This window comes from Gossypium hirsutum, chromosome D05 (assembly GCF_007990345.1).
Source record: "Gossypium hirsutum isolate 1008001.06 chromosome D05, Gossypium_hirsutum_v2.1, whole genome shotgun sequence".
In the NCBI taxonomy this organism is placed as follows: domain Eukaryota; kingdom Viridiplantae; phylum Streptophyta; class Magnoliopsida; order Malvales; family Malvaceae; genus Gossypium; species Gossypium hirsutum.
Genome location: NC_053441.1, coordinates 6450929 through 6478907, shown reverse-complemented (window position 1 = coordinate 6478907; position 27979 = coordinate 6450929). Strand labels below are relative to the sequence as shown.

Below are 27979 nucleotides of genomic sequence, written 5' to 3'. Positions count from 1 at the left end.
TAATTTCACTTCAATATCTTATAAACCCCATTTATCAAAAACTAAATTCTTTTCTTCAAAAGCACCACATTTTTATTTTCAACAAACAAAATTACACCAAATAGGCAGCTCAAGAAGTTTGGATCCTATTTACGAAACTCTAACACAAGATTACTGCTACCATTATTTTGCTAATAATTCCATAAAAAGACAGCTAAATCTTCAAAAAGAACCAAAAAAACTACTTAGCATTAAGACAAAAAGGCAACTCGACTCCCTGAAACTAACTTGTGGCGTTGAGAGGTTGAGTAGTGAGCCCATAACCAAAGGGATACAAAGGGTCGTAGTTCAAATCCCCAACATTCATCGGCAGCTGCTCAGCCGTCTTGAACCAAGTCCGAGGCAGTTTCCCACTGAAACCATAGTCTCCAAATAGAACATCAGCCACACCTTGGCCTTCTGTGCCCGGTAGCCATGCAGCAACCAGTGCATCAACTTGTTCTAAATGAGGCATTATAACAAGTGGTCTTCCAGAGATTAAAACCACCACACACTTGATGTTGGCGCAGACATTGTAAAGAGTATATTGACCTTGTAATGGGATCGTCAAGTTCAAATTATCACCGTTTGTTTCAGCATATGGAAGCTCACCAACAACGACAATACCGTAGGAGAAGTTGTTGGATTTGACATAATCAAATTCTGGGTTTTCTTCATACACAATCTCTGTGCTTGGATCAACGGCTTCTGCTATTCCTTTCAGGATGGTGGTTCCTGTTGATTTGAAAGGCGTTAATATGTGTAGTCTGATGATTGTAACTTTGTTAAAAGCTATGTTTTAAGAGACAACAATGGTTTATTACCAGAAGTTAAATTGTTTCCGCTACCGCCTTGCCAGTTGATGGTCCAACCGCCGCATTGATTGCCCAAGTCATCAGCATGGCTGCCGGCAACCAGGATCTTGGATGACTTCTTGGGAAGAGGTAGCATTGGCTCATTAGCATTTTCTCCATTCTTCAACAAAACAAGCGATTTTCTTACAGCTTCCCTTGCCAAATCTCTGTGAGCCTGTAACAGAAACCAAACAGGTAAATCTTGGTATACTTGGAAGCTTGCCTTAAATGTTAAAAGAACATGTTGGTCAATAACCTGATGTCCTAGCTGATCAATAAAGCTTTCATCAGATAAGGGGTTTTCGAATAAACCAAGTTGGAATTTGACTCTCAAAATTCTTCTAACAGCATCATCAATACGACTCATGGGGATGAATTTGTTCTTCACAAGTCCAGTCAAAGTATCAATAAACTCAGTATAATTGTAAGGAACCATAATCTGCAAAACAAGTGGAAGTCAAGTTTCAAATTAGATGACAATTAATCCAAAGTCGAGATTGGTTGGACTCTAAATCATCAAAACCACTCACCATGTCAAGACCTGCTTGAACACCAGTAAGAACTGAATATGTATAGTTGGCATGCACAGGATATGTCATCCTATCAATTGCCTGCCAATCGGAGATGACAAATCCCTGCAAATTTGAACATATTTAAATGCAAAGGTCATAAACAATGTTTATATATTTCTCTTGCAGGTTTCTTTTTAATTTAAAGAGTTGCAGTCAAATTTACCCTGAACCTAAGGGCGCCCTTGAGGAAATTGGTGACAAGATCATGATTAGCATGCATTTTCACTCCATTCCAACTAGAGTAAGAAACCATAACTGTCCCAACTCCCTTAATGATGGCTGCGTTATAACCTGGCATGTGAATGCTAAGCAATCCATGCTTATCGATCACCGTGTTGTTTTCATTGATGCCCCTTGTTGTCCCACCATCTCCAACAAAGTGCTTGGCACATGCCACCACCTTATCCCTTTTTCCATACAACAAAAACCAAAAACTGGTTTCAGTTCCTTGAAACTGATCAATAAACCATATTTGTGTATTTCCTGTTAACGAACTTACTTTCCACCAACATAAGGAACACCCTTACGCGAATCCTTTGGAATTTCCCCTTGCAATCCATTAATGATTTCTGTCATTTCCTTGACGATGTCAGGATCTTCGCTGTAGCTCTCAAAACATCGACCCCATCTCGGGTCTCGGCAAACCTTCAATTTTGTAGACATGGAGTTATTGGAATACATTTCTCTATAAAAACAATTAAATCGGACTGATGATCGAATACTTCATTACCGCAATGCAGGGTGCGAAAACGTAGTTTATGCCAGTAGCTCTAACTTCACGAGCTGTTGCAGACCCAATCCTCTTTACAAGCTCAGGATCCCTATAACATCGGAGATTTAATCACATAGTCACAAAACACAGTGTAATTTTCTTTCAAAACTTTTAAGAAAGCTTAACTCCCAGTGGAAGAAACTGAAAAAAAACCGGTCTTACCTTGTAGCACCAAGGCCAATGTTATGAGGAAATATGGTGGCCTTATAGACATTGTTATGTCCATGGACAGCATCAATGCCATAAATCATTGGAATCCCAAGCCTGGTTGAGAGTGAACCATTTTGGAAACCATTAACCATGTTGAGCCACTCCTGTGGGGTGGCTTGCAGATGCGGTACGCTTCCTCCTCCACTTAAAATGCTGCCTATTTTGTAGTCCCTCATGACCTCCGGAGTGGCTACTTTACGATCAATTTGCACCATCTGACCAATCTTTTCATCGAGACTCATCCGTCGCATGAGGTCCCGAATCCGCTTGTTGATCGGCAGACTGGGGTCATTGTATTTCTTGTACTTATCTCCTGCTTGTACCGTGGCGACCAAGAAACTGAAAAGAAATCCCACTAAAAGGACTGATGTTTTTCCCATGTTTTTGTTGATCAAATCGATCCCTGCAAAATCAAAGCCAAAGTACAAGGGGAAAAGAAAAGTTAATGAATACTTGAATGAATAAAGTTTCATTTCTAAACTAAAAGAATAAAAAATATAAAACAGTAGAAGCAAACGGGAAAATGAAGAGAAAAATAAACCTTAGTCTATAGGTTGCTAGAAAATTTGTGTGGAGTATGTTTAAGAGTTGGTAAATTTATAAGAGAAATATGATGAGTGTAATTCATGGAATATTTCTAATTTTAGAAGTTTTAATTTTTATCTAAACTCTTTAGGATAGTTTGTTTAGATTTATTTTGATGTAGTAAAATTACGTATCAATTTGTTTGTTTAGATTTCTTTTGATATGTTAAAATTATGTATTAACAGCAAACCAAATTCTCAGAATTACAGTTAGTGTTTGATTTCTAATAAAACATATTTTATTTTAACTTCAAATTAATAACATACATGTTTGTTTTGGAAAGATGATTTGTATATAAAATTTAATCTAAATAAAACATATTCAAAGTAGTGTCCCCGGATTTTAATTTTGTATAGTGAGATTTATTCAAAAAATGGTATATTTTAGAGAGAAAAAAAGGGCAAAATTAATGAAATTAGCCTCTATATTTTTTTCTCACTTCGACCGACAGTCCAATTGACCCACAACAAGAAAAACTCTTTATAGTAATATTTAAAATAAATTAGATATTCTTTAAACAAAAAAAGATAATTGACCCTCGACAGTCGACAGTTATCTTCCACGATATACTTCTCACAATTCAAGGTGGCATAATAAATAGACCAGCTACATTTCAAAATTTATATTATTATTTTTTAAAAATCATTTCCTTTAAATTATTTTTTCATATTTTAATCTTTAAAATTGAAGAGAGATTCATTTAAATTAAATATTAACAAATTTAATGATGAGATTGGAAATAATATACATGTATCTCCTTTCAAGTTTTATCTTCCTTTCACCTTTTTTGGCGAGTCTTCTTCTTTATTTTCTGTTTGGAACCGTTTCTTATCTTCAAACTTTCTTGTATACTTTTACAACTCTAAATCACAATCTTGATGACAACCAGTCAAATCTTAATATTCTCTTTAATCTTTAAACTCAAAATTTCCGAACACTCTCTAGTTTTATCTTGTTGCATTCAAAGGGTTGAATGTGCAACGAATAAAGAGTGAACAAAGACAATGATAAAAACAAATCTCAAAAATCAATAAATTTAGACAGTTCAAAGGTTTAAAAGAAACCAGCGAAGGCCAAAGAAATTAGAAAGCTATTGCATTTTGTTTTGGTCCAGGGGTACACTGCCGACACACCAAGGGCTGCCTTTGTTTTATTTTTTGGGGTAGGGTTGGATTTAGTAAATTTGAAGGGTTTGGACCAGTTTTTAAGGGATTTTGGCCCTATTTTTTTCTGGTTCATTTGATTTGCAATTTACCCATAATTCATAATTTCTTGTTCAATTGATTTTTCTTTTTACTCAACTGAAATATCAATTAATCCGATCTGACCGCAACATGCATGCTATTCATATCTAAGAGTACGAAGACTTCCTTTTGATGGTTTGCATCTCATTTTCCTTGCGATATTTGGCCTTCAATACGCTTCGTTTATCAACTTTATCCATCTTATTCCTAAGCCATATGTAGTTTCCTTTCTCCCACCTCGTAGCCCCATCAAAAAGTTCTTATCTTTTGGTCAATTTACATAAATAGGTTGGATCTTTGAAGCAAGACAACATGTACAAACCTCACAAGTTATATTTGTATCCTAATTACCTTTGATCTGTCATATTTTTGTAATTATTTTCGTGTTTATAGAGTAGTTGTACGTCTTGTCTTGAACATAAACTTGTATAAATTTAAACAGTGCGAAGCTAAAATTTATACATGCAGCACGTAGGATGGCCTCACTTTGTGCCCATTGTCCATCGCAAGAACTTCTCAACGCTGTCAAGCCCGCTCCGCTCTTTCACAACTGGCATGGTGGCCGGAACCTCCAACTGGAATATCTCCGAGTTAGACTCGTCGAAGCCACTCCATGAAGCAAGTTGCCGCCTGGCTTCAACTATGGCCGCCCTTGTAGCGCAGTGAACTGAAACCGCTAGCGTTAATGGCGGCTCACCAGATGCTGCAAAACAAGAATGAATGCTGTTGATTTGCCATATTCGTTTCACAAAGCAAGATGGGCATGAATATTGATGGGAATTTTAGAAGCTTGCCTTTTGAAGAAAGCACACGTTTTTCATGATGTCCACTGTTGAGGATTTCGACATTGAATTGTTTAGGAATGGTGTCCAGTGTAGGGATCTTATAACTCCATGTTCCATTTGCTGTCACTAATCCATCCGAGTTTGTGGGGTATTCTTCAAGCATAAAGAATCCAATTCCTTGAACATAAGCTCCTTCAATCTGCAAAACGCATTTGTTTCCTTTGTTAACCCGACTCAGATGTGTCCAAGATATGTCTTCAAGGGTATGCTCAATATATATTTGTCATAACCATGTTCGAATATGTGTTAAGAGCAAATGTAGAAGACAAAATATTTAAGAAAAGTGAAAAGTCTCGATTGTAAAGAGGTTAACCTGTCCTAAATCCACAGCAGGATTCAAGCTTTGGCCACAGTCATAAATAATATCTGTGCGCAAAGTTGTGGTTTCCCCAGTTAAAAGGTTCACTTGCACCTGCAATGAGCTATACCTTCAGAATTAGTAAATAGGAAAGTCAAGAAGGCAATATGATTTGTTATGCAAATGACGAATGGCGAAGACACATGAAGGTTATTAGAGCAACGAGTGTGCTATATTTCTACGGACGAGTTCAGGTGCGAGATATGGATATATGTTCAACAAAATCATGTTAATATTTTTCCAAGCTGTTCATGCATTTGAAATCACTAGAGGGGCTATAGAGAAACTTGCCTCACTCACTGCTGCACCATAGTTTAGGTAATTGCTGGAAGTAGAATCCGGTAAAAAAAGTGTACTTGCCGATAAGTCCACAGAAGCGACATATGCCTGCATTTTATGTTAGTTTGAAAAAAGTGACTATAGATAATATTTTTGCAATTGGACTGGAGATTGAACCAGTAAATTGTTATTTGCTAAAATCTGGTTCTATATAACTTACTAGACCTGACATATTTCTGAATCAAGTGAATCAACTGATTCGACTGACTATTCTGATTTTTAATCGCTAACTATAGGTGCTCAAGAACATATTAAGAACTCACGCTGCAGTAGAACTTTAACAATATGTAAAACTAACAAAAGGGTTTAGAATAATTGTAAATTATAAAGATGAGGATAACTTCTTCAATGCCTCTAGTTTCTGAGTGGAAAACCTAAATAAATTCCTAGTTCATACCTGAAGAATCAGTGTCTCCCATCGAAGAGATCCCATTTGTTCCACCAACTTTTCCTTAAGAGCTGTAAGTCTCTCAACCAAGACATTGCAGCAAAGCCTAACTGCTTCACAGCTCGATTCTGATGTCGTGCTGCCACCAGTGAAACCCCCTTGAATTAAACTCAATGTATCGGCTTGAATGACTCTTACTTTATCCAAAAGCTCTTCACTGCCATCACATTTTATCAAACTAAGACCATATGCAGCCGTTTGTTTGGCTTTGGTCCATAGACCCTGGCCCATCTCAATCCCTCCAACTTCAACAACAATGGATCCATCATTTAAGATGCTTACTTTCGCACGAGTTGGCTTCACAATCACTTCTTGCACGATCGGCACACGCGAAATCCCTCGTTTCCTCCATTTATTAAATCTGTTGAATTCTTTTATCATTTCAGTCCTCTGGTGAAAGCTTGAAGAAACGGCCAACTTATCCCATATTGCAGGTAAAGTATACTGTGATGGCTCACCTGCAGTGCTCTTGTAAAACAAGCCGAGGCTGTCGTATGTGTGGAGATTGATACTTCGGACGGTGTCCACCTCAATGGAAAGACTGGATGCTACATGTTCGATTATGGTTTCAGCAATGAAAGATGCCTGAACCTCCCCTGGGGCTCTCATTGCAGATCTGCTAGGCAGGTTTGTTTTGCATATTTTTACATCAAAATTCAAAGCACCCCAGTCATATCTTTTAAGTGTCTCGACTACCGTATATGCCATCATTATACTGATATCTAGGAATACCCCTGCATCGATTAATATCTCAAGTTTTAGGGCTGTAATCTTCCCACTATCTTTGAATCCTACAGTGTATGTTACTTTCATTGGATGCCTTCCTCCTGCCATTATCATATCAGTCTTGCGATTCAGATATGTCCGAACTGGTCGCTGTAATTTGTAAGCTGCAACAGCGCAGGCTGCAGCAACCTATATGGAGGAAATAAATTTCAGTGATACATATAATAGACTAGAGATCAGAGACTGGTTAGCATGATGCTACGCATTTAACTGCAGTTAATTTCATGCAAAGTACTTCATCAAAGCAAACATGAATGGCTCTGATTACACTTTCTTCTTTGTAACTAAATAATGTCCACAAACTCAAATATTTAGCTTTTACAGTGAAACAAGAGGAATAATAAATTAAAAAAGATAATGATACTCACAGAGACGGCTTTTATGGTCTTTCCACCAAAACCTCCTCCAATCCTTCTTGTAATAACACGAATGTTGTTTGCGGGAAGACCAAGACATTGAGCTAATGTTTCATGTGCAATTTGAGGGCATTGAATAGAGCTGTACACCACCATACTGTCATCTTCATCTGGAACAGCTAGAGTAGTTTGTGTCTCCATATAGAAATAGTACTGTGACCCAAGTTTGATCTACGTGTAACAATTCAAAAACAACTATTTGAAAATATCCATGATCGAAGTTAATGGCTCTACAAAGCAATCAGTCTGTGCGATCGGTAGCAGCATCAGATAATAAAAAAAAACAATGCAGAATAATAGTAGTAAGTAGTAACAGACTGTGGAAGTTACCTCAGCAGAGAGAATTTGGTGGTCTGCTTCAGCCATTCCTTTCGAAAAATCACCTACCTGTTCAGGGTCAAGGAAAGGAGGGATCTCAAGAAAGCTACCTCTCTTGACAGCCTCTTCGACGGATAGAATTGGAGGATTTAGATTCTCCTTGTCGTAATCAATCACTGCAAGGTTTGCTGCCAAGTCTGCATGTCTCTGTGTATCTGCAACCTGAAAGAATCATTTCAATGATCAAGTTCTTGAAAGTGAAAATTCCGTTCGGTTAATGAAACTAAGCATTAAAAGCTTATATAGCAAGCATAATTAGCTTTCAATAATGATGAAATCAATGAATTACCACTAAGGCAATCCGATCTCCTGCACATTGTACGAGCTCATCTGCATATAGAGGTTCATCACCAAATACTGATCTACAACCTAAATTTTTCCCAGGAATGTCTTTGGCGGAAATAACTGCAGTGACTCCAACTGGTGGTGATCCAGATTTAAATGATACGCTCTTCACCCGTGCTAGAGGCTCTGTGCTGTAAATAAATGCTCCATACAGGCAATTACTCGGAGCTGGAATGTCATCCACAAAAACAGCCTCACCTACATGGTTAGCTGAGTGAGTCAGAAACGCAGTCTGGTTTTATAGAGCAAATTGAGATTAAAAGAATTTAGCATTGAATATGACATACCGGATGCTTGAATGGCAGCTCCAGCTTTTGTAACTGGCTGTCCAACTGGATGATACTCTTTACTTGACTGAATGATCTGCTTTGAAGATGACAGCAATGTTGAAATTTTGGTTCCATTTAACTCATCACAGTTCTCTTTCAGTTCATTATTGTAGTCCACATGTAACAAAGCACTATTATATCCATTGAACTGATCACCGGGGATTTCATCAGGGGTGCGAACTAAGGGGCTCAGGAACTCGTAGAGAAAACCAACAGCCAAACTCGACTTGTAAGCAGGACTACAGATGCCATCTTCTGGTATTATAGTGGTTCCAAGTAATTTAATAGCCTCATACAGGACACTGACACTTAGAACCTTTCCAATCAGAAACTTCTCAACGGTCCTTGCTCTAATGGAATGTTTGGCAGCATAAGCGCCAAAAGCTAATCGACAGTTATTTAGAGTAGCTCCTGTAGAATTTCTGGAAAAGGAAACCTCAGCTAAGAAAGCAGCATTTAAATAGGGCAGCGCATTTCCAAGAGGACGCGGTGCAGCACGATAAGTTTCAAATAGCAACTTAGTATCAGTTTCAGATGAAATATCCTTTGTCGGCTCCCAGCTCGGAATTTTAATGCTTAAAAGAATGGCTTTGGAATCCAAAGGAGGCCTTCCAAGGAACTCTTCCAGTGTAAGCTTTTCAAGTTTCTGGCCTATCATTATATTCACTATTGCTTCCACAGGAAGTAATATGGTAGCAATGTCAGATGGAAACTGTTTCCTTTGAGCCATCATCAAGTTTCCTCCCACACTACCTGAATTCCTTACGAACCCTGATGCTATCTTCTCCATATGGTCAGAAATTTTCTTAAACACAGTTTTACTATCTAGGGGAAAATCACCCATCTTATTTTGCTTCAGCGCTTCAATAGCCTTTGAAATTGTCACAGCTGCTCCGATTTCTATACCTGTCTGGTCTTGCACGATGATTGAGAGCTCGGGAATATGCTTTAAATCAATATATTTGTCATAGTGTTCTTGTTCCTTGTAATATCCCGTTCCGGTGTTACCAACAACAATCTTCATTGAGGTTCTATCCTCGGCCTCATTCTTTTGCAGTAAACTTTGAAGTTGCTCAATACTAGTAGGACTATACCAGTGATATAGTTTAGAACCCAGATTGGCACCTGCCTTGATTTCCTTCTTGAGAAACTCGGGAAACTTAGAACTTGCATGATTATGATTGTATGCAGGTAACCTACTCATCTTTACTTCATCACTTTCTCCCTTTTTCCAAAAGGAATTATATCCCAAGTCTTCCATATCAACATCAGAAGAAAAACTTTTACAAGCATCAGCAATCGGTCGATAACCGGTACAGCGACAAAGATTGCCCGCAATGGCCTTTTCTGCTTCAGTAACTGTCAGCTTGGAGAATCCGGGACAGGGTTTGGGCCTATTAGTCTTATTAGCATTGACAAGAGCTGAATAGAGAGAAACACACATTCCAGGAGTGCAAAAACCGCATTGAGAAGCATGAAATCCGACGAACCTTTCTTGAATAGGATGGAAACCATCCTTGCTATTCCCAACTCCCTCGGCTGTTGTAATTGAACATCCATTTAAACTACAAAGCAGTGTGAGGCATGAGCTCACAGTTGAATCCTCAACCTGATCGAGCACCGGATCAAACTTGGACAGTAGGACAACACAGGCCCCGCAGCCTCCTGTTACACAGGGAAAAAACACCAGCAATGATGAATCCAAATTTCTTAAGACAAAACTGTTAAAGCATGAGCAACTGTTATAACAGAAAACTGTAAAAAGTATCCCCAGATATGAAGCATGCATTGAACTCTTTCAGGACATTAAACTAACAGATGGCAACATGATATCATATGCCAAACAGGCTTCTTTTGCTATGCAGTTTTATAGAACTAAGAATTCTGAACTGAAAGGCTAATTAGTACTTGCAGTGCTGAACTCACATAATAAAAACTTGATCACTATAACTTTAAAACCTTCCAGAACTGAAGTACATAGATTTGGAACATCAAACATTAATATTTTGAAGCACCATTGTAATTTGTACCCAGAAAAAAAGAAAAGAAAAAAGAAACCAGTCTATTTTCTACTCTTTTTTCTTGGTTCCAACTCTATTCCATCTTAAAATGTTCAGAATATGGGCCCTTACTAATAACAAACATAGTTTAATGCAAAATTTAAGATATACATTATTATTTAGTGTATTAAACATGAATAATCGAGAATCTTTTCGAGTTGGGTTAACAGCTGTTCATCCGTCGGGTTAGGTAAGCTACAAGCATGCCATTGTATGGTATTTAATATAATTTATACTTAAAACTTTGCTCAAGTTTGCTTAGAATTATAAATGATTAATACAAACTCAAAGTATGGATTTCAAACCTTATTCGTATTTATTAATTTTTTTTTGTTTAATATCATTTTTTAAATTTAATAGTTTTATTTAAAATCTCTCAACCATCACATCAATCTTCAAATTTACACTAATAACTCAAATCTCAAACATATTTTTTTAAATCATGCTAAAGGGTACTTTTTTTTGACAGATAAAGAGTACCTTTTTCTTCTTTTGGTTGAGGGGGTGATATTAACCGTTTAAGGGAGAGCTGATAAAACAATATGGAAGTTTATACCGTTAGGATGATTGTTAATATGTATATATTTAAATTTTGATATATTTGAATATCTATATTGTAACACCCCTTATCCCTATTCGACACCAGAATAGGGTACGAGGCATTACCAGAACACATACACTTGTAAACGTATTTAACCGAGTTATAAAACTTCATCTAAATTAAAACTTTCAAATTATTAACATGATTTTATAATTCTTCATAATATATCCTCAAAATATTATATTCATAATAAATAGGACCTACGATATCCGATACATATTCATGCAATTTACAAGTCTTAATAATTCAATGCTTCATTTCCATTTCATTCAATTCACAAATTTCTCATGTTCACAATTCAAATCATTAAGTTCAATACTAATACGTATTTATCATTTAACTCAACGTTTATTAATTATACCATTCATTAACACATTTACGAAATTCTCAATTTTTGCAATGAAAATATCACTTTAGCTTATATAACAATATCAATTCAACTCATCATCCTGGTATAAATTCACTACCACTTATCCACTTACTATAATTCTTTTGGGCCCATTTGTAATTTACCATCCTTAATCAAATTAGGGAACGGTTACGGAAAATTAAGTACTTCACTTCCACTTTGCCATAGTATAACTATGTCTTACGTATGATCACTTAGCACTTTCTGAAGCCATAGCCCTACCATGGTCTTACACGGATCACATTTATCACTTGTCACTTGTACCTAATCATATAAGTGTAGCTAAAGCTACCACTCATTACTTGTCACTGATCAGATAAGTGTAGCTAAAGCTATCACTTATCACTTGTCACTGATTAGATAAGTCACTTGTCATTGATCAGATAAGTGTAGCTGAAGCTATCACTTATCACTTGCCACTTGTCACTGATCAGATAAGTGTAGCTGAAGCTACTACTTATCACTTGTCACTGAGAAGTACTCAAATCCGACGTTCCGCTCAATTTGATCATTTATTCGATTTTTGTATTGTTATTTTATTCTCAATTCATTAACAAATATATCTCATCATGCATTATATAATTCATGAAATTAACATGTAATCATTAAATTTCAGTCATATGAACCTACTATTTCATTATCTTTCCACACTCCTTTTCTATGCACATCACACAAGATATAAACATATCATTCAACCATAGTCGCAAGCTAGAGTATTTAAACATAACTCTTTTTGGAACTAACCACATGATAAACCATTTCACTAGAGATTACATGATCACAACTAAATATGTTACCATTTCAACCACTACTTGGCCAAAGCCTAAGCATGTACGCCAAATATGTTAGCCAAATACACATATAGCATAAACATTATAAGCATGGATGAGCACAACATTTATTCATGTATCACACTTACCAACATGTGTTAATTCATAAACCATCATGACATTACTTCATGCCAAATCATATACCGAATATACCATACACATATTCTATGAAACTTTATTTTCACACATGAGCTTAGACCATGACCAATAATGCGCAAATACAAGCATCATTTCTATTTCATCGTTTATCAATTATAATCAAGCATATGACTAATTATACACAAATCATTCATATATTTCTCAATTTTCCTCCTCCTCCTTTCCATTCCACATCCTTAATGTGTATAACACATTTAAACAACATTATCTATACTATCACTATTTTTTCCTATATGTAAATTCAAGTTGTTTGTCTGAGTCAGAGTAACTAATTTATTTATATCTCGAGCTACAGAGCTCCAAATTAAGATCCGTTAATTTTTCCTAAAACTAGACTCACATGTCTTCTTACCATAAAATTTTCAGAATTTTTGTTTCAGCCAATAAGTACAGTTTATTCTTTAAAGTTTCCCCTATTTTGCTGTCTGATAGTTCCGACCCCTCTTCACTAAAAATTAATTATCTCTTTGTATAGAATTCAGATGATGTTCCCGTTTATTATTATATTGAAAATAGACTCATTAAGAATTTTAAATATATAAATTATAACCCATAATTATTTTTATACAATTTTTAATGATTTTTCCAAGTCAGAATAGGGGAACCCAAATTCATTCTGATATTATCTAACAAAATTCATTATATCTCATGATTTACAATTCTATTACTTACAGTGTTTCTTCTATGAGAAACTAGACTCAATAAGCTTTAATTCCATATTTTTTTTATCCTCTAATTTAATTTTCATGATTTATGGTGATTTTTCAAAGTTAACCTACTGTTACTGTCCAAAACTGTTTTAGTGCAAGATGTTGATAATCAAATTTATAACACCCTCCTTTCCTTTCTTTACAATATTTTCTATCAATTCCTCTTGTTTCCCTTCACTAACATATCAAGAACATAGAACCTTATATAATAAAACCCTACATTAACATCAATTTCATACTTTTTCAATAATATCAAACTTAAAAATATATTGAAACCTTGATGTTCTTACCTTGCTCTATTGATTTCAATCTTTAACTTGATTTTCTCTCTCCTCCACCTTCTATTTCTCGAATCTAACTTGATATTCTAGCTCTCCATAGTCTCCTTAACATTTTTCTCTCTTGGTAGCTATGGAAATTCTTTTGATTTCTAGGTGAAAATAGTAAATTTTTGGTGGAAGGACCAAATTGTAAAAAAAGCAAAATTTTCTTTCTTCTCTTCTCTTCTAATGTGAAATGCATGGGAAAGGAAGATGAATCTTCATCTTTTCTTCCACATATATATATACTAAATAAAATAATAATAAAATGATAAAATGTCATTTTAAAATCAAATTAAAATATTAATAAACTAATATTTATTTAATCTAAAATATCTCCAACATCATCATTATTTTCTAGATTTTTATTTCTTCTAATTGACCATTTTGACCTTTAGATCTTTTAAAATTCCATCCTTGAGTCATCACTTAATTTGATAAAATTACGATTTAGTCCCTCATAATTCTTCATCTATTCAATTTGGTCCCAATTCATCCAGTTTCCTTAGTTTCTAGATTATTCCACCCTTAAAATATTTACACCATTGGTCCTTCAATTTTTTTATATTTACACTTTAACCTCTCAAATTTTGAATATTTACTCTTGGATAACAAAACTTTTCTCACTTTTGCAATTTAATCCTTTCTTTAATTAATATGTCATAATATACTTCCCAATGTTATATCAAATATAATATCTTACTGTAAAAATTTTCGGGGTATTACATATATTCTCATATGTATATTAAGATATATGTTGAATATAAATACTAAATATAAATATTTTAATAAATATAAGGTTGGATAATATAAAATTTTGAAAAGTTCAATTTTTTACTTTCAACTAGAAGTTTGAATTTTGGGTTATATTAATTATTGATTTTTTTTAATTTTCTTCTTACCATAAAAAACAGTAAAGATGACAACCCATGACAAAAATAATATATGTAGGGGGAGAGTATCCATTTACTAAACAAAGAAATTTCTTCACATTACAGTCGCAACTTGCAAGGATAGTCAAATTTGTCAGAAATGTTAATCTTTCTTGGAAAATTTGTATTTTATGATATTTAATTGAAGTAATCATGTTTAATATATTTTCATTGTATAAATTTATAAATTATTACATACAATTATTATATATCAACTCATTAGATTCATAAATTATTTGATCTTTTGTTTTTAGACCCAAATCAATAATAGAACCCATATATTATATTTGAAGAATTTTTTGTTATACATCAACAAATAAGAAATTATCTAACACTTCATGTCTTACTTGAAATTGTGTTGCTGTGTCAGGAGAAATGTAACTATACTAATTCAGTATACTCTAAAAATCTTTTTGGTACAATATTTACAATCCCACAAAGATTGTGTTTCGATGATTTCTAATTTACGGAATCAATCCCTATAAAAATACGTGGAGCTCGACATGTCTAGAATTATTGGAGATTGTGTAAATGTATTGTTAACATGTTAAAAAGTTCAGTAGTTCTAATATTCGACTTATTCATTATGTGTTTCCTTTTACTATTCATATTATGTTTTAGTTTATGTTTTTGTTAAAACATAAAATTTGATTTTTTTTAAGTTAAAAACTAAATTTAATTAGAAAAAATAAAGATAAAATTTATAAAAAAAAATATAAACATTAACAACTAAATTTATCATTATATATTTTTAAAAACCAAAATGAAATTTTAGTATTGTTTACAAATTAGCTATTTTAAGGGACAAACCCCTGCCTATGGTAGGCTTAGCTTGTGATTATTCCCAATACAAACTTTAGGCTAAATAAGGTCTATAGGCCGATTAAGAAATTTATTTAGGTCTTTAGGCCAGTTTTAAATTTCTTTAAGGAAATAGGTTAATTTTGAGGGAAAATTCGTCCAGCTAGGTGAGCTTTCTAGAAAGCGCGTCCAGTTGGGCGAGTTTTTCATACACATGTCAGAAAAGTTTGCCTTACTGGACGCATTTTCCCTTTAAGTAGCAATTTTTGACTTTTTTAATTCAATTAATTTCTTTGGTCGAATGATTAAATGCTAGTGGTTTTGACCTTGTGTCTCGGGTTTGATTCTTTTTCTACTCACATTTATATTTTTTATTTCATGTTGTTTTAAGCTTATTCTTTTTAGCTTCCTTAGTTAAATGATTAAATAATAATTATTTCATCATTGAGACGCAATTTCAATTCCCCTTTTCTAAACACATTTGTAATTTTTATTTCATACTATTTCAAAAAAAATTATTTTTAATTAATAAATACATTGTTTTCAATTTTATATTTTAATTTATCGTTTTAATTAATAACTCTTTTATTCATAAAATCAAATAATAAATATTTAATTATATAATAAAAATATATACTTTACATATATCATTATGTTAAAAATATTTGACATTAAAAACTCCTTTATATATAATATAAATATCAACTAATTTTTTATATATTTTTCTTTATATATAATATTTATATGTCAAATATTATTTTCTCCACGTATATTATAGGTATGGTGATTTCTAAAATTATAAAATGAAATAATTATTTTTATATGTAAAATACTTCAAATATCATTGTTTTTTCATCTACATTACGAGTGACATTTCAAATATTTTTATATGTGAACTATTTCAATTAATTATTTGAAATATCATTATGTTTATATGTGAAATATTTTAAATACACATACAAAAATATCTACTAATTTACTAAAAATAATCATATTTGTAATAATTATTTGATTTTATGAATAAAAGAGTTATTAATTAAAAAGATGAATTAAAATAACAAAATTGAAAACAATATATTTATTAATTAAAAATAAAAAACTTGAAACAATATGAAATAAAAATTACAAATGTGTTTAGAAAAAGAAAATTAAGCCTGCATCTCAACTCTCAAGGATGAAATTATTATTATTTAACCATTTAACTAAGGAAGTTAATATGTTAAAAACATTCATTAAAAAAGAAGAAGTTTAAAACAACATGAAACAAAAAATATAAAGATGAGCGGGAAAGGAATCAAACCTAAGACTCAAGAAAAAAACCACAAGCATTTAATCATCCAACCAAAGAAATTAATTATATTAAAAAATTCAAAAATTACAACTTACTGGGAAAGCGTGTCTAGCTAGACGAACTTTCTTGACACGTGTATGAAAAGCTTGTCAAGCTGAATGCGCTTTCCAAAAAGCTCGCCTAGCTGGACGAATTTTCTCTAAATAATTTTAAAACCGGCCTAAAGACTTAAATAAATTTCAAAATAGGACTTATTTAGCCCAAACTTTGAATTCAAATGTGGATAAAATAATATTTCATAGTACTCATTAGAGGTGATCATGGGTCGGACCGAGTTTGAGCTGGGCTTAGACAAAATTTTAGGCCTATTTTTTAGCCCTGGGCCCGGCCCGACCTAAAATATGAGTATAAAATTTTGTCCGAACCCGGCCCGAAAAAATTGCTAAGCTTGAACCTGGCCCGGCCCATATTAAATTTTACAACACCAAAAAAGTATATATTCAATATATATTTGATTAAAAATAAAAATATATATTTAATATATAAATCGAGCCGAGTCCGAGCCGAAAAAGTTTTATCCAAACCCATATTTCGAGTCTATATTTTTATCCGAACCCTCCCATTTTTCGGACGGGCCGTCGGGTCGGGCTCAGTAACCCAACCATGATCACCTCTAGTACTCATTGATACATGAAACTTGGCGAGTATACAGATTCGGGTCAAGATTTCGGTTATTGATTCTTATGATAAAGTTCTCGAGTTTCGTCTTGATTGTTTCTTGTAGTTTCAAATTAGTTCATTAGTTTCAGTCAAAACTAATTATAGTTGGGTAAGATTTTAATCATATTCAATCAAACAAAAACAGGTTCAGCATGAAAAACTCAAGCATATCCTTACTCCTTATTATATGAATATATGTATTTTTTTTAAAATCTTTTTCATCTAATTAAAAGATTGCACTCAAAAAAAAATCCCATAGCAGGCAATAGAAAAAAAAAATACCTTCACCGCATCCGAGCTTGACACTCTTGAAGTGAGTGTGGGAACGCAAGAACTCGAGCAAAGTTGTGGAAGGATGTATATCAGACTCAAATAACTCAAACCTCTTTCCATTAACAGCGAAAACCAAGCTCGATTGTTTTGTTTCTCCGCCGGAGACCTCCCCCATTTCTCCCTTGAAAAGAGCTACTCGTATAAATCTAGGACAGAAACTAACAACTATAAAGGAAAATCATCCTGAAAAAAAATTATTATAATAATAAAAGCCTCGGTTGCTCATTAATTATTATAAATTTATTATAAAATAATAATTTTTAAAATTTTTATTATGAGATCAAGATATACTAGGAAATTTGAAGAAAATGCTGATTTTCAAAAAATTATGTAGGGAAATATACATTTTTTTCGGTATTTAAGGAAATATATTGCTTTCTGATTTTGTTGATATATTAGTTCATTTGGTTAGATGGTTAAATTTAGTGATTTGATTTCTCTCCTATTTACATTTGTATTTTTATTTTATTTTATTTCTAACTTTGCTTTTATTTTTAATTATTGTTTGTAACGCATTAACTTTTTTGATTAGATGGCTAAATAATAATATTTTTATCATTGAGTCCTAAGTTTGATTTATCTTCTAAGCACGTATGTATTTTTTATTTCATATTGTTTCAAGCTTTTTTAATTAATGTGTTTAATTAATAACAATTTTATTTATAAAATAAAATAAAAATGGTCAAATATCATTATTTTTAGTAAATATAATTTTTATATATGTAATATTTATTTTTCTATCCATATCATGATTGTTGTAAATTTTAGTATTATATATTTTGTTGTATGCGTATTTGAAATATTTCACATGTTGATATTTGAAATAATTAATTACAATATTTCACATATAAAAATATTTAAAATATCATACCCATGATGTAGATGAAAAATAATTATATTTGACATATTTTATATATAAAAATAATAATGATATTTGAAACAATTATTTGATTTTATAATATTAGAAATCACCATACCAACAATATAGGTAGAGAAAATAAATATTTGACATATAAATATTATATATAAAGAAAAATATATCAAAAAAATTAGTTGAAGTTTTTAAAAAATAAAATATATTTAATATAATGATAAATATCAATTTTATCAAAAAAAATATTTTTTATTATATAATTTGTAATAATTATTTGATTTTTATAAATAAAAATTTATTAATTAAAAAGACGAATTAAAAATAAAAAAATTGAAAATAATATATTTATTAAATAAAAATACAGTTTAAAAATAAAAATAACAATTTTGAAACAAAATAAAAATGAAAAATACAAATGTGTTTAAAAAAATGATCCAACCACTTTTTTTATTTTTTTTCTCTTCAGAATCAATTTATTTATTTAATATAATGATAAATATCATATATAAAGAAAAATATATCAAAAAATAAATATTTGACATATAAATATTATATATAAAGAAAAATATATCAAAAAAATTAGTTGAAGTTTTTAAAAAATAAAATATATTTAATATAATGATAAATATCAATTTTATCAAAAAATATTTTTTATTATATAATTTGTAATAATTATTTGATTTTTATAAATAAAAATTTATTAATTAAAAAGACGAATTAAAAATAAAAAATTGAAAATAATATATTTATTAAATAAAAATACAATTTAAAAATAAAAATAAAAATTCTGAAACAAAATAAAAATGAAAAATACAAATGTGTTTAAAAAAATGATCCAACCACTTTTTTTTTATTTTTTTCTCTTCAAAATCAATTTATTTATTTATACGTGAAAATCAACTTCTGACGGTAGTGACGTAATGACTTTTTACTTTTTCTACTTCTCAAAAATAACGAAGCACGTTCCCGGTCTTTCTTAGGCCTCTCTTTTAACATTTTCTCGGGCATAATTGTTAAGATAAAATGGAGCATTTTATCGTAAATGATGTAGCCTTTAAGAATTTTGATTTTTGTAATCAAAATTAGGTTTTTCACTTAAATAATATCAAAAATAAAATTAATAACTGAAATGGTATACTCATAAGATTATTTACTAAAATAGTATGATTTTACAGGTGCCGCCTGTCAAATTAACGATATTAGACTGAAATGTAATGATCTAAAGTATTCAAGAACTTGATATGCAATTTTTCTATTTTGAGTGGCTGCTGAAAAAAAGTGAAAGGGTGCCGTATGGGGCGGGAAAACTTAAATGTGGCTAATTTTCTTGTAAGTCCTCATTATTTATTATTTTCTTTTTATTTTCCTTCAACTTACTATATTGTGTTTAAACAAGTCCTTAACCTATTTTTGCAGTTAAATAAGCCATTAACTTATGAATTTTACTCACAAAATCTCTTTATTTCAATATTAAAGTAAATATATTTTACCCAAAGTAAAGTTATTTAAAAAAATATAAATTAATTCGCATTTTATGTTGATGTAAATTTGATGAGAATAATTTATTAAATAAAAAAATAAAATTTTACAATTTATTGAGAGTGCTTATATACATGATACTCTTAACTACTCTTTTGAAATTTTTTATTACTTTTTTAGATTTTATGTTGATGTTAAAGTGTATATAATTTTTATTGCATCAACAAAAAATTAAAATAAGAACTTGAAACTCAAAATATAGTTACTTTAATATTAAAATAAAGGGCTTTTATGAGTAAAAATCATAAGTTAAGGGCTTATTTAACCACAAAAATAGGTTAATGACTTGTTTAAACACAATATAATGAGTTGAAGAGAAATAAAATAATAAATAAAGAGGGCTTACAAGGCAATTAGCCACATTTAAGGTTTGGTGGGCCGCGGCACCCCTTTCACTTTTTTAGCAGCCACTGAAAATGGAAATTTTGCTATTAGGTTCCTGAATACTTTAAATCATTACATTTCAGTTCAATGCCGCCAATTTGACAGGCGGCACCAATAAAACCATACCATTTTGATAAATAATCTAATGGGCATGCCAGTTCAGTTATTAATTTTATTTTTTGTATTATTTAGGTAAAAAAACCTCAAAATTAAAATGTTGCAACTTATTAAGTAAAAGTAGAAAATTTATTTAATATTAATCTTTAAACTTCGCTAAAAAGGTAAATTTTGTTCCACTTGGAATGTGGAAAATATAAAAATTACATATAACAATATTTGAAAATTTAGTGTTACTGATAAATGTTGAAGATTTGGATATTTGAGTATCGATATTTAAAAATTATGTACAAAAATGACTTATTTTGAACAATGAACCTCGATATCATCATTGTCATTGGTGGCATCACCTTTCATAATGGGCCAATCATTGGCTGGTTTTAAAAAAAAAAATTTGGTGTCGTTGTTGCCATTAACAACATCAGATTGAAGTATAATTATATAAAATGTTCAGGACTTGATGAAGAAATTACCCTTTTAGATTGAATGAAAATTAAATGTTTTTAAACTTTTGGTTTATTTGTACATTAGGTCTGTCCCCTTTTAAAATTAAAATTAAAATTAAATAACCCTTAAAAATATAAAAATAACAAAATAAACTCTTTTCATTTTTTTGTATTTTTTAAAAATTAAATTAAAAAATTATATAAAATTCTTATTTAAATTACCCAAATATAACTCTCAATAAATTTTCTCAAGTTTTAAATAAGAAAATAGTTGTATTATACTCATGACTCTAAAATATTACTTCAAATATATATATTTATTATGTTTTAGTTAATCTCAATATCAAATCTTTTTTTTTACAAATTTGTACCATATTTTTAGTGAATTATAAGAAGAGGGCAAAAACCCTAATAACAACATGACTAGCACGACTCAAACCTAAATCACACCTGAAACTATGAACATCCTAATTATCATACCAACACACGAGGTTCATTTGTACCATATTTTTAATTATAACTTTTGGAAGCAGTTCTTTCCTTAACATTGTTGTAAGAAAACGGATGAACAGATCTTTTAATTAATTGTTATAATTATTTTGAATAAACTATCTCTTTTTGTTATAGAATAAATGAATTATATCGTTATCCTGTAGTATTTATATTTTATGAAAATAGATCTTTCAAAAGTGAAAACAAATATTTTGTTTTGAAAAAAAATATCATTTTAACTTGTGATTCAATATGTAAAATTTTTATATTTAATAAGAATATAATTTATGAATTTTGATTTAATATAATTATATTTACGAAATTTTTAATTTTAATTTAATTATATTCATTGAATTTTAATTTTGACTCAATTAAAAATATTTAAAAAATAAATAAGTTAATTTATTTTAATGTTAGATAAAAATAACTATTTTTATTTATAATATATAAACATAATATAATACTATATTAATAATAGTGTTATTGGTTGACCCAACATGTTATGTAATGGCAAATTACTTTCATTAAAACAAAATCCTTGTTGACATTGGATTTTGGGTTCATCCATAAACAACTCCTTCCCAAAAAGAGATTTTTATGTAGTTAATTATCTTCCTACTAAAATTGTAGGGTAAATTATAGTCGATGTTGTTAAATTATTAGTAAATTTATGTTTTGGTCACTTAATTTTAAAAAAAGTTATAAAATAATTATTGAATAATTTAAAAGTTTTTTATTTAAATCACTAGGCTATTAAAATTGTCGTTATATGGCATTCTCTATTTGTCCCGCCTGCATTAATTGAAAGCTCTCCTCCCCCTTTTCTTTTATAGTTCAATTTTTTTTCATGAAACAACTTTGAAAGCTATGAATCAATGAACCAAAATTCAAATATTTTTTTCTCCGACCTTTAGCACTAACCATCAGATTGACTTAGATTTAAGATATGTTCTTTTATTTGTTGAGAGGTATTGATCTACAACATCAATTATCGAATTGTTGCTTGAAGCTCGTTAATCGAACCTTTTTTTTATATAAAAAATTGACAACTCAATGACTTAAATAAAAACTTTTGAATAATTTAATAATTTAAATGAAAAATTTCGAATAGTTAAATAACCATTTTGTAACTTTATAAAATTAAGTGATTGAAACATATACTTACTAATATTTTAATAATATTTTTTCCAAAATTTTACGAAATCTCATACTCATCGAAATCTTTTAACTTGATTCCATTTCACTGTCTGTGCATATCTATAATGATGTAAATCTAAAACAATTTAAAAAGAAATCGGATATAAACCTTTGAAGTTTCATAGCCAAATCTTTTATCAATCAGGGATGGAATGATGACGACGATATGTTTTACCTTTTAAGTAAGGATGTTTGTTTTTTTCCTTGTTATCAATATATGATTGTAGATAATTCCAATGCATTTTATTTATCAATAAATAATAAAAGATATGTCCCACCTCACTAAATACCATTGAGATTTGAGAAAGATCTATTAAAATATACGATTGCCTTTTGTTGAGTGGAAAATTGATAGGAAATAAATGTAGTGCATTTAATAAGAACAAAAATTATTATCTTTTTAAAATGTAAAATTATATCATTTTAAATAGAAGTATAGTGACAAGAGGAAACAAAAATAGTTCAAGTAATTGAGTTGTTTCATTGATGATATTTTTAGGTACTCTATATATGTTTATTTGTGCACTTAAACGACGGTGAATTATTTCTCTAAAGCAACAATTAAATATATCAATGTGATGAGATATTCATATATTTGTGTTATGATATTTTTAACTTTTTAAATTTTAAAATTTTTATTTTTATTTTTAGAAAAGCTAGAATCTTTTGGCATTTTTATTTAGAATTTTTTTATAATTTTAAAAGTCTTTTATATAAATTTTTTATAAACTTTGTAAAATTTTCAAATGATAAAAATATATTGTAAAATAATTAAAAATCAATCAAGTCTTCAATTAAAAGCCATACTCATATGCCATATCATCAGTTTTGTTGATTATTAATTGTTGATTACCACCCAATTAAGAACAATTCTTAATTAGGTTTTAATGATTTTTTTAACTAATCTTATGAAGATTTTTTTAATGCAACAACGAGAACAAGTTAGTGTTGCGAGGATTCAAGAAAGGTTTTTACTAAAACATGTTTGGGCAAAACCATAATTTCACATAATTATATTTGGTAATCTGTATATTTGTTGTATTTGCCTATTTTTAATTTTTGTAATGTTTAAAATATTTTATATTTTTTCTAAATTTTGATATATTAATAAGGGTGATTATTTTATACACGATTAATAGAGTTTTTTTATATTTCACAAGCGGGTTGACGTTATGATAAATCTCATATTATAATTAATTTTTAATTTTTTTTATTATATCTTATAATACACTTATTCAACCCTCAGTCAATTTGTAAAATCTAAAAACTTCAACCACGATGATATATCAAATAAAATTTCATATTAACAATCTATATTTAAAAAAATTGAGACATTCGTATGTTATTGTTGTATTTTAATTATTTTTATGTCAAATTTTTATTATCTAATTTTAGTATTTGATGGTATCATTTGATTTTTTTTTTCAAGTTAATTTATAAAAATAAGACTTTTGCTTAATAATAAATAACACATTAAGTGGACTTTGACATTTCATTTGGAATCAATCTCACTCCTTTAATAGTTTCAATAAAGCGTTTAAAACATTTGAATTTTATTTTAATTTTTTAAAGAAATAATGATAAATTCCGTTCTCCCTATTATTTTTCAAAATTAAATAAATTATCAAATTGATAGTTTATCAATTTAAGATTCAATCTAAATATTAAATTAATTAAAATTCTGAAAAAATCAAGAATAGATGAAGGGAAGAAAATAGCCTGGCATCCATTATCTTGAGAGAATACTTTTTTAAGAGAAAAATGGTAAATAAATAGGAATAGGGAGTTAGCATTAAACCGAGCATACACAAGGCAAAGTTGGCAACAAAATAATGAAAGAGAAAAAAATGTCCTACCAGATACGCCAAAAGCTTTCTATCTTCTCCCTAGTCCCTAGTCTTTGGACGGTGGCTCTTTTTACCCAATCTGACTTAAAACAACTATTTATTTATGAAAAATACTTGTTTTTCGTAGTGTTTATTGATATCCCTTTGCACTTTCCCCAATAATGATTCAATAATCATCATTTTTTTAAATAATTTTTTAGGTGTCACCACTTTTTAAAGTACTCGTTAAAAATAAAACTATTTAGAAAAAAAATAATTTTTAATAGTTATCACCAGTTTGTGAAGTGACAACTATCAGTAAATTAAAAAATGAAATTTGGTGCTGCTGGTGCATCAAGCAGCACCGGTGAGAATCTTTTACAAAAATCAGGTGAAATAGAAGAAAAAACTGAAAAAAAAACCATTGGAACAGAAAAAAAAAGTAAAATCAAAAAAATAAAATAAAAGGAGAAGCCCGATAATTGCTTCATAGGTGACTATTGTCTTCTTAGATGAGATGGAGAATGGGAAAAAAAGATATATGGGAGAAAGATAGAGGAAATACCTTAAAAAGAAAATAATAAATAATGAAAAGTTTATGAAGTAGTTGTTAGTTGTCTCGTAAAACATATTTGGTGCCGCCACACCCTCAAGCAATACCCTTAAGTTTTTTTTACAGCAGTTAATCTAAAAGGGAAAATTTCATATTAAGCCTCTGAATATTTTGATTTATCATACTTTAATTTGGTGTTGTCATTGTGTTAGGCCACACCAATAAAATTTTCTTTTTTTAAAACTTGATAATTGAATGATGATTGGGAAAAAAATAATGGTGCCACCAACTAGTCAAGTGACACCCAACTTTATTGTAGATAATGACCTATTTTCATAATTAATTTAAAAGCAGTACCATTTCCGTAATTTTTTTTTATTTTTATAAAAAACTCGTTATGGTTTTTTTCTTCTTTCATTTTTTGGTTTTGTGTAGGGTATACCTGAGTGGGGGTTGTTTTTGTTATTATTTTTTTCATTTTATTTCTTTTTGGGTGAATGACTGACTGACTGAGTGAGGCTTGAGTGAGAGAGGGAATTTTCTGGTTTGGGTAGGTTATAGACTTATGTTAGGCTGTTTTTTTTTTGGTTAATATTTTTTTTTTCATTTTTTCTTTTGGGTTGAAATAAATTGGGCCAGATAAAATAAACAGTGGACTTTTTTCGGGTTTGACCCAAACTAATTTAGCCCAAAATATTAATACCAGTTCAATCGATTTTTTATCAGTTTTTTTGGTCGCCAGTTTACGGTTTTTTACCGATTTAGGGTTCAAATGGGTTTTTAGAGTTCTCCAGATTGATGTACCAACCAATTCTCGATCCAACTGGCTTGACCAACTAGTCCGGTTTGATTGAAACATCATTGGTTATATCTGTTATCAATTGAGCCTTTATTTTTTAAAATTAAATTTTATCAATAGTATTTTAAAAAGAGTTAAATTTTTTTAAACAAAAATACTAACTAAAAAAATTAAAATTTCTTTATAGATATAGGCTTGGTTACCCACGTGACTATTCATGTGTACTACATATTGACATGATATCATTTATCTTATATGTCATGATAACAAATAATTTTAAAAATATAAAAATATTTAAAAAAACTAAAAATTTAAATTTTAAAAAAAATTAACATGAAACACATGTAGATAACTATATGAGTTTCGTGTTTAAAAATACGATGTTTTAGTTCATATTTTGTTAAAAAACAATTCAATTTATTTTGAAAAGTTGATATTTAAAAAAAATCAAGATTCAAATTTAATTGAAAAAAGAATTAGAAGAAATTAACAACAAATGAAAATGTTAAGGACTTCATCATTATGCCTTCTTTTAAACGGCTGCCAAACTTTATTAAATGAAATTTAAATGCAATAATGGCATATGAATGATGCAAATTGATTATGAGAATAAATCAGACAATCATATAATTTAATTATATTAAGATGATAATATTATTTATAACATTATTTACATCATTAAATTTATTATTAATCCACTAATATAATAATCCAACCATAATCAAAGTTGAGTCTCCACAGTTCTATATATTTTGTATATATTTTGATACTTTAAGATTCCTTCACCCGAAGGTAATTGGTTCAGAGGAGAGAATTCTTGTAGTGGAGATGCTCGTGGACTTTACTCGTTAACCCAAATTTGCTTGATGGGTGCGTCCACCGTACTATCATCAACTATTTTATTGTTATGGATGGATGCTCATTTTTTTCTCAAACTCTGTTTAAGAAAATATATTTGAAGATTTAGGGTGAGTTTAGATGAGCGGCGTGTTTACCTGCGGTTAATGTAAAAACAGCGGTGGTGGTGAGATTAGATATTGTAACAATACTATAGCGTGAGACAAAAAGTAAACTAAACGAACCGCACCGCACCCAATCGCCCATTCAAACCCACCCTTAATCTGTTTGCTAACAAAGTAATCATTCTTTCAGTTCAACAAAGAAAAACAAGTAGCATAAAAAAATATTTTTCTTTCTTTCTTTTTTTCATTGTTTAGTATGAAATTAATTAAATCCTTTAACAACATAATTTAGATAAATTGTTTTTTTTACAATCTCAAAACTGACTAAATTCAATATAATGCACTTAAAAGACACTTATAATATTTACCTATTCAAACAATCGATGATAAAAATTATTTTCCAGATTTTAGAATCAATTATATAAAAGAATTCAACTCTAAATAAGTTAAAAAGAAAGAGTTAACATACTTGTGCTCCTCTTCTGTCCAAGGACTTCCTTCCTTTCTCTCATTGTCTAGTTGATGTTTAGATTTCGAAGTGAAATATATTTGATTGTTGGAATTCCAATTTGACAATAACATAGACGAATCGTCAGCATATCTAGGAATTTCAATTCGACCTGCCTCAATTTCGTAAACGTCATGCAAAAGCATATCAAAATGCTCTTCCACTTCTTTGGCTGACTTTCCAGAAATCCGGTCAGCGATCTTCTGCCACCGATAAGAGGTTTCTTCCGGAAAGACAAGGAAGGCATGCTCAAAGAGCTTATTCTCGAGAGTACTCCACTCATTTGTGAGGTTATTGTTATTTTGATTCTGCGGATTCATTTTCTTTTTCTTACAGAAATTTTTGTTAAAGGTTTGAAAGGAAAATAATTTTTTTTAAAAATCTGGTTTAAGAAGGAATTAGGATTTTAATTTTCTGGATTTTTGTTTCCTCAGTTTTTCTTCTCGATACAACTTTTATTACAATGGTTTTTTCTTCTCGTTTTTTGTTTTCCATTTATGATAATTATTACTTTCCAAAACTCACCTAGAAAAGGAAAATATCCCGAATACTTTATATTCTTGAAAATAGATATTTACAATAAATTTATTTCCTTTTATATTTTCAATTTGAGTCAT

At 30.1% G+C, this 27979-nt stretch overlaps 3 protein-coding genes across 4 annotated transcripts; all 3 read right to left on the bottom strand.

The window, feature by feature from the left end:
- Positions 1-49: 49 nt before the first annotated feature.
- On the bottom strand, positions 50-3100 carry LOC121217647 (lysosomal beta glucosidase). Its single transcript, XM_041093394.1, has 9 exons — positions 2968-3100; positions 2379-2829; positions 2175-2265; positions 1944-2089; positions 1608-1851; positions 1403-1507; positions 1129-1311; positions 843-1047; positions 50-753 (listed from the first exon to the last, which is right to left on the bottom strand). The coding sequence occupies exons 2-9, from the start codon at positions 2804-2806 to the stop codon at positions 263-265; spliced, it is 1893 nt and encodes a 630-aa protein (XP_040949328.1). The 5' UTR covers positions 2807-2829; positions 2968-3100; the 3' UTR covers positions 50-262.
- Positions 3101-4590: 1490 nt separating this feature from the next.
- On the bottom strand, positions 4591-17838 carry LOC107959240 (indole-3-acetaldehyde oxidase). 2 transcript variants are annotated; one of them, XM_016895246.2, is made up of 10 exons: positions 17615-17834; positions 8458-10164; positions 8115-8368; positions 7778-7987; positions 7400-7618; positions 6195-7160; positions 5750-5845; positions 5414-5512; positions 5050-5239; positions 4591-4958 (listed from the first exon to the last, which is right to left on the bottom strand). In XM_016895246.2, the coding sequence occupies exons 1-10, from the start codon at positions 17778-17780 to the stop codon at positions 4738-4740; spliced, it is 4128 nt and encodes a 1375-aa protein (XP_016750735.2). In that variant the 5' UTR covers positions 17781-17834; the 3' UTR covers positions 4591-4737. The 2 variants fall into 2 exon arrangements, with proteins under 2 accessions (XP_016750735.2, XP_040949327.1); XM_041093393.1 differs by lacking the exon at positions 4591-4958 and having other exon boundaries at positions 5414-5522; positions 17615-17838.
- An 8681-nt stretch (positions 17839-26519) lies between these two features.
- Positions 26520-27979, bottom strand: LOC107961380 (protein RADIALIS-like 4). Its single transcript, XM_041093392.1, has 2 exons — positions 27324-27979; positions 26520-26887 (listed from the first exon to the last, which is right to left on the bottom strand). Exons 1-2 carry the CDS (start codon positions 27680-27682, stop codon positions 26884-26886), a joined length of 363 nt encoding a protein of 120 aa, XP_040949326.1. The 5' UTR covers positions 27683-27979; the 3' UTR covers positions 26520-26883.

Coding starts and splice junctions, on each gene's coding strand:
- LOC121217647 (XM_041093394.1), bottom strand. CDS start 2,806: ATGGGAAAAACATCAGTCCTTTTAGTGGGATTTCTTTTCAGTTTCTTG. Junction 2,266..2,378: donor ATTGGCCTTGGTGCTACAAG/GTAAGACCGGTT, acceptor CCGATGTTATAG/GGATCCTGAGCTTGTAAAGA. Junction 754..842: donor CGGAAACAATTTAACTTCTG/GTAATAAACCAT, acceptor TCAAATCAACAG/GAACCACCATCCTGAAAGGA.
- LOC107959240 (XM_016895246.2), bottom strand. CDS start 17,780: ATGGGGGAGGTCTCCGGCGGAGAAACAAAACAATCGAGCTTGGTTTTC. Junction 10,165..17,614: donor CAAGCTCGGATGCGGTGAAG/GTATTTTTTTTT, acceptor CCTGTGTAACAG/GAGGCTGCGGGGCCTGTGTT. Junction 5,513..5,749: donor ATGGTGCAGCAGTGAGTGAG/GCAAGTTTCTCT, acceptor AGCTCATTGCAG/GTGCAAGTGAACCTTTTAAC.
- LOC107961380 (XM_041093392.1), bottom strand. CDS start 27,682: ATGAATCCGCAGAATCAAAATAACAATAACCTCACAAATGAGTGGAGT.